At 34.2% G+C, this 7,155-nt stretch overlaps 1 protein-coding gene across 1 annotated transcript; it reads left to right on the plus strand.

The window, feature by feature from the left end:
* The first annotated feature begins 3,901 nt into the window (after positions 1-3,901).
* On the plus strand, positions 3,902-6,148 carry LOC119070025. Its single transcript, XM_037174309.1, has 4 exons — positions 3,902-4,369; positions 4,788-5,059; positions 5,121-5,275; positions 5,454-6,148. Exons 1-4 carry the CDS (start codon positions 4,035-4,037, stop codon positions 5,742-5,744), a joined length of 1,053 nt encoding a protein of 350 aa, XP_037030204.1. The 5' UTR covers positions 3,902-4,034; the 3' UTR covers positions 5,745-6,148.
* Positions 6,149-7,155: the final 1,007 nt, after the last annotated feature.

The raw sequence follows: 7,155 nt of genomic DNA on the forward strand, positions 1-7,155 counted from the left end.
TAAAAAAAAAATGTTTAGAGAAGGATTGATTTTGTCGATTAAAAATCAAAAATATTTATCTCAATTCTTTACGCTTTAAGGCAGAGAATTTATTGTTAATCTCTTCCTGTGTGGATGGTACAGTTCAGTTTTCACAAAAGACGTTAAGTTCTTCTAGCTTTGAACTACTAATATTAACCTTAGGTTTCAAGTTATATTCGGCCATCAATGGCATCAATCCTGTAAGGCTGTTTTTGAAAGTATTCCTTTCATTATACCACTACAAACTAAGAGATCAGCATGCAATATCACGTTCATATTTTTTATCGATTGCTTACATTCCTTCCCATACCTTTTCTGTGTAATTTTTCTCCTCACCTCTCTATGTGAACCGTCATTATTGCATGACTCCTAAAGCTAAGCAAACGATATTCTGTTTGCCAAAGACTCGAACTAGTTCAATTGAGCAGAATGCAGTTGTTTAAAAAAATGAAAAGGTTCAGTTATATAAAATCATCTTCGTTTTGTAGGTCACGGAAAAGACGAAAAAAAAAAACACTTGAGTGTCAACAGCGTCGACAGCGTGAGAATTATAGGAACATACCACTTAAATGCAATTCATTCCTTGTTCTTCCTTTATTGATTATATTCCTTAATTACAACAGCACACAACTAACAAAATTGACTAGGAGTAGATATTGTTCTTGACCAATTACGTAAATGTCATAATTTCAACTAGAAACCAGAATCATCTCGGTTAATTTACGTGCTTCGTTACCTCATATATGCGAAGAATTCAAATTTGTAAATTAATCAATTTAATGTAGAAATTCCACGTTCTGCTTGATCAATTTTCTTAATAATATCATCACTTGCATGAAATTCAATAAGAGAAGGTCATTATCAGAGTGTGTTCGTAATACATACCGAAAAAAGCGTGTATATTGCTGTGCGTGGTAAATGGCAAATAGAAAATAAAAACTTAGCTAAAAGGTTCAAAATACCTTTCGTTTGGATGTAAACAATTTACGGAAAGAATTGTTATTTTATGTGTACATCTGAGGTAATGTTCGATGTATATTTCCAAACAATTCAGTTCGACAACAAAAGTTTACTGAACCAACTATTTCGAGGGGAAGTCTTAAATCGATTGTTCATCGCCTTTACCTTTCACTAGAAGACAGTCTTTTATCATATCTATAGATCGTTGCTGTCAATTACATAAGATATAAGGCCAAGTTTGAATTACGATAATTAACATGTCACAAACGGCTATTCATCTGTTATCGACGACGACACAAATAATGACAATAAAGTAAAATTCATGTCAAAAAAAAATTGAAGTACTAGATTAGTAGATTAGAATTCAACAGATTAAAAATACTTTGATCGATGGAAATAATATGCCCGATAATAATACTGGTCCATGATTGCCGTCTGTAGGTTAAGGATTTGTTGACTGAAAGTTATTTTTTGGCGTAAAGCCAACAATTTATGTACGTATGACGTTGCTACACCATTGCATGCGTAGCGTATTAGACATTATTTATTTACGTATCTGTTGTGGTCTCATTCATGTGTGGTAGATTTTAGGCAATTTCGCGAGTTGTTGGCCGAGCGAAGTTTGGGTGCCCGAGGCGAAGCATTCATTTTTCTTTACGAACCCGTTCATTAGAGAAGTTCAGATGTAGCGCTACAGCTATTTTTCTTGTTCTAATCAACGTGTTTCTATATAGATGAATGCTTGGTGTCGGACTCACAAAGTTTTTCAAAAAAATCTAAAAAAAATGCGGGTACTTGATATTTTATTCGGAATTAATAGGAATCTACATACAACGATGGAGAGTACTTCTGAGAATTAAATGTCATGTAATGTTCAAATTTTGAGACGACCATCGTGTCGCATGTTGGACCATAGCAGGGGAATTACTTCTTTTGTACTTACTAATCACAAAACGAACGCCTCCACAAACCTTTGCATTTGCTTTAAATACAGCGGTCCTCATAAAATTTCAAGTTGAATTTGTCGTTTAAAGGTCTGAAAGCCGATAAACAAAAGCTGCACAGAGTTTAAAAAAACGTGCCACACAATCAGCATACTGCTTCCATTATGCTACCGAACGAATCAATACTAGAGAAGCATAATAAAGCGTATCATGATTTTTTCTACACGAAAATTTTAAGAAAAACTATACCGTTCCACCGATCGTCATCAAACAGAAAAAAACAGGAAATAATTTTTTCCACACAAACGTCATGACCCTGTTAGAAAATTGAATCTTTTTATTTTGAAATAATGTTTCCTTAAACGCTTGGAATTAATGTGTATATTCAATTAATTCAGAAATTATGATTTTAGATATTATGTCATTTTTATGAATAGTTAGGATTTTACAGGTGTCGTCAGTCGACATTTAGGCGAACCAACAGTAAGATTAGTACACGCATCCCAAAATGTAGCTATGAAAATAGGTTCGAAGTATTCCTATGGCTAGTTTTGGCAAGTCAATAAGCTGGCATTCCGCCAATACATCGAATACTTTGGTTTACAGCTTTGTCTTGAAAGCTTAATAGTATATTACTTCCGAGGTTCCAAGTTGTGTATTTGACCCGAAGGGGAAGGCTGTATTCCCCACTTGTCAAATAACAACTTGGAACCTCGTAAGTACAATGCTTTACGTGATTAGGCAATGTAAATGAAAATGAAACATGCCGTAACACGTAAAAATTCTTATTTTGACCAACGAAAAATGACTTACTGACATCAATCTACACTTTCTTCACATATGTTATCGACATTGACGACAAAAATGAGCGATTGTTCCAGTTAATCTGGTATTATATTGCCAAATTTACTTTAAAACAAGTGAAGTAAAAGATTTCACTCGCTGGCCATTATGACTAATACTCAATTTAGTAAATAATGATCTGATTATGGCATGAAACAAAAGAAGAAGTAACAGACTCGACAATTACAATACATTTGTTTCATTTGCTCAAATTACTTTTAATGCAAAGTCTCCAACTTCTTAAGTCTTAAACTCAGTAGTTTTGACTCCCAGATTTACCACTAGATCTACTACTTCATTTGATCTAAATATTTTAAAGAGATTATTTTCAAAACCTTATACTTTATATTTTTTGAATATGCGTTTTGCGGTTGTATCAGGGTGAGTACAGTGCTAAGAATCATTGGATAGAAAGTTGTTATCGTTGTATTGTCGTTACCTTAATCTTTGGATGTTTAAAATTGTAACATCGTAGTGAGATACAACTGGATTGTTCCAAATTTTGTCCGAATCTTCCGAAAATTTACGTCGATGACAAACATATAATCATAAATCGACATTATCTCGCAACTATTACGGATGGAGTAAATTTATGTTGACGTTTTTTTCCCCTTTGTTATTCAAATTTAAACAGCACATCATAGTAACGATTTTTCAATACAAATGACTCAACAGCATCGCGAAATTTTCGTGCAGTAAAAAAAATCTTATAAGTAAAGTCATTAGCATCCGCACGGATTGACAAAATTCTCAATTATTCATTCAAAAAATCGATTGATTAAAACATCTAATCGGATCGTTTCAACCGTATCGCAAGTGAACAATTAAAAAGATACACGAAAAAAAAGAACCTCGAAGTTATTACAAGCTAAATTATACCTTGTTATTATGGTCTGTATTCTGTAAGCTGTACAAAATACATGGCAGTTCGTCATCTTACTGTATTTCTGGCGAAAAATGAAGAAAAAAAAATTGTTGAAAGAAAAAGAACTAAAGAATTAGCATGGACTGACGACTATGGTTAACTTTGCTGGATATACGCTTTTTATTGAAATTAAATGTTTCTGGTGTTCATTTGACCGTAAAACTGATTTTCGATTTATTTATTAAAGACACTCATCTTTGGAGGAGTCAGTTATATCAGTGGATCAGTTGAGTGAACATTAAATCTGCAGAAGCCGAAAAACGAAATTTCAAACTAAGTGCAAGTGAAAATCAGTTTGTGTACACAGATAACTCAATAAAAAAACACTTTTTTAAAGAAAAATGACAAAGTGCTTGACTATTATCGCCGTTTTTGTCGTTCAATTAACGGGCTACGTTTTCGGGAGCTATTATGCCAATAACTATCCGTATATTGGTATCGAGTCGACAAATGCCGGAGGTATCGGTTCGCAGGATATACGCGGTGCGGCCGATTCAAATGTTTATGTAAAAAATCTGGCACACGATCATGGTAATAATTTGTATTCCGGTCAGGAAGGCGCTAAGTTTTTCAATAAAGAAAACCTAGCGAAGGGGCATGATGTAGCGCACCAAAAGAACGGGGCAACAGTTGATGATCATCGACATGTTGTTGGGCAAAATGTTGAAACGGATAAGTAAGTTGGTTTTTTTACAGAATAAAGTTCTTAGTGCAACAATGTCGATTTGCAAAGGCTCAGACTAGATCGTCTGACCTAAGTTGAAATTTGTGCAAATCTGCTCATAATTGCTTGCCGGACTTTACTATCAGGGCATTTTTGTTAATGTAATTTTACGACAGAAAAGTCTACTCCTTCACTTCACTTTGCCTCCATTTCAAGAAAATTAAATGTAGGACGAGGTAGTCTCACTATAACGTAAAGAAGATGCTCAACATGATCACATTTTTTACTTGCTTTGCAAGATCATTTTCTGATTGAAAAAGAACTTTTGATTTTATTAGTTTGTTTGAAGGAGAACGTAAATTACCTCAGAAATGAGCAATCAATGTCCTCACTTCCTCAGTTTAATTGGAAAATTTTATTAAAAAACTAGGAGCCACAATAGAAAGCACATCAAATCAGGTTTTCATAATACTTACTCGAAAGACGAAAGTGGAAGCAACAGTTCATACTATGAAGACTCCGATGACCGTGGTGGGCAGGTCAAATATGACAAATTGCATGGAACCAAAGGCGATGTTCACGATGCCAAATACCATGAACAATTACGTGATGGAAGTATGAGAGACAAATACGATGATCGATTCGGAGGATATAGCACTCGTGGTGGACAGGATAGACATCATTTGGTGGAACAGGATCAAGGTTAAATTGAAGTCTTGCCACTTGTTTTACATTAAAATTTAAAAATTTACAATCAAACTAGGTAATCGGCAAGGATATCGCGATCATTTCAATAGAGGACATGGCGAACGTTATGAGGTAGTCAACGAAAGACCCCATGGAACGAATGGATATTATCATGGTGGGGCACTTAATTTTCAACGACCCGTCGACTATCCACATCCATTGGAGTATGGGGTAAGTAATTTTCGAAACATTAAAATTTATTGAACCATAATCGTGGCTCAACAATTCGCCACTGCTTCGAAAAAAAAAATCCACCACATCACCTCATAATTAACTGAAATGTGACAAGAAATTTAGCTCTAAGTGAACCACATTCCTTGTAAATTTTTTTTTATTTTCTCCACCGTAGGGCTATCCATCAAATGTCCATTCACCTCGTTTATCCAACAATTCACCCATACCATTGCCTTTACCACTTAATAGAGGCCAAGATGATGGTTATTTTTCGCGTCACAGAATTACGATTTATGACGACCCCAGGGAATTGATAGATCCACGCCGTATAGCCGAAAGACGGGGGTCGTTTGGTAACAATAATTTCGCCAGTGATGGTATTTATCACTCCCCAAGATTAGAAATTCGTTCAAGTCCGTTGCGGGTTAGGGATTACTATGACGAAAGAGATAATTTAAGATATTGAGATTAAATGGAGAGAATGAGAGAGTGTCGGGGTGTATGTGTATAGTGTGGCGTATAGTATACGGGTTTTTGTGTTCGGTTGGATATTGTACATGGGATAGTTTTTACCCAAACCAACAGTTCCACACTTTGTACAACACACTCATTTCACTCATGCTCCAGCCTCTCTATCGCACAATATATCCATTTATATACATACGTTTCCGTATGCACCACATAATGAACTTAAAATAATTGTTGTGTTAAGCATTATGATGTGGGTACGGTATAATGGAATGGAGTATTAGAATAAGGAGTTGAATTAACTTACATACAAATATAAATGTTGCTAATAGTAATTTATTATACTTTCCTTTAATTATAATGTAAATTTTTGGGTCTAATAAAGCATAGCCATTACATCCATTTGAGTGTAATTTCATTCTTGGATCTTGGGAATTCCATAGCTGTAAGTGTTGTAAAGCCTTTCTCTGCATCAGAACCATTTATCAAGCTCTACGGACTCATATCTTTGTTAAAACGGAAAGCTCCACCAGCACTTTCATTTCTATTTAAAAAAAAGTCCTTATAATGACGACGAGACAATTTATTGTCAAATATTTAAATTAAACATCGGATGGCAATACAAATTGATTCACGGAAGCATTATACAAATCGTAAAAATGTCTAATCGGGAAGACTCTAATCAGTGGTTTATCGGTTAATTTATGCGATTATGAAAATACGCGAACATGTACTACAGGACATCAAACATTGAAAATGCAAGAAAAATTCTATTCAGTATATCCACTTACTGCTATTTCTTCCAAAGTTGACAAACATTTTTGGATATTGTTAACTTACAGCTATCTTAATTAAATTCGAACTTTAGATGGCTGTAAGTACAGTATAGTATAATTATCGATTCTGTTACTTCAATTGATGAAGTATTTTTATCAGATTTCCACAAAAAGAACATTGGCTGAAGGCAGCGGTAAATGGTTTGTATATCAGAATAATAACAGTTATTTGTTAACCTAGGGAAAAAAAGGTTGGAAATTTCAGTTTGAGGGTTCTGTTGCCAGAGAGTAATATGGGCCTCAAGTCACCTGAGAATTTTCTACTTTTCCCGAGATAATAACGTAATTTTACGCAACAAAGACAATGTATTTTTGTGAAAAATCAGTTCAATAATTGACAGTTTCAGCAAAAAAAGAATAAAATTTGTAAAGAATAAAAAATTGCATTCTACTCATCGTGTTAAATCACGAAAATCACCACACAAGTCCTTATTTTAACGGTATTATTAACCTTATTTTCTCCACTCAAAAAGCTGTGAGAAAATTACATTTTGTTGACGCTTTGTCCTATGACGTGGGAGAAAATTATTATTTTTTCCCCTGTTGTTTTGACAGGAGAGAAAATATAATTTT

This window comes from Bradysia coprophila (assembly GCF_014529535.1).
Source record: "Bradysia coprophila strain Holo2 chromosome X unlocalized genomic scaffold, BU_Bcop_v1 contig_44, whole genome shotgun sequence".
NCBI classification, from domain to species: domain Eukaryota; kingdom Metazoa; phylum Arthropoda; class Insecta; order Diptera; family Sciaridae; genus Bradysia; species Bradysia coprophila.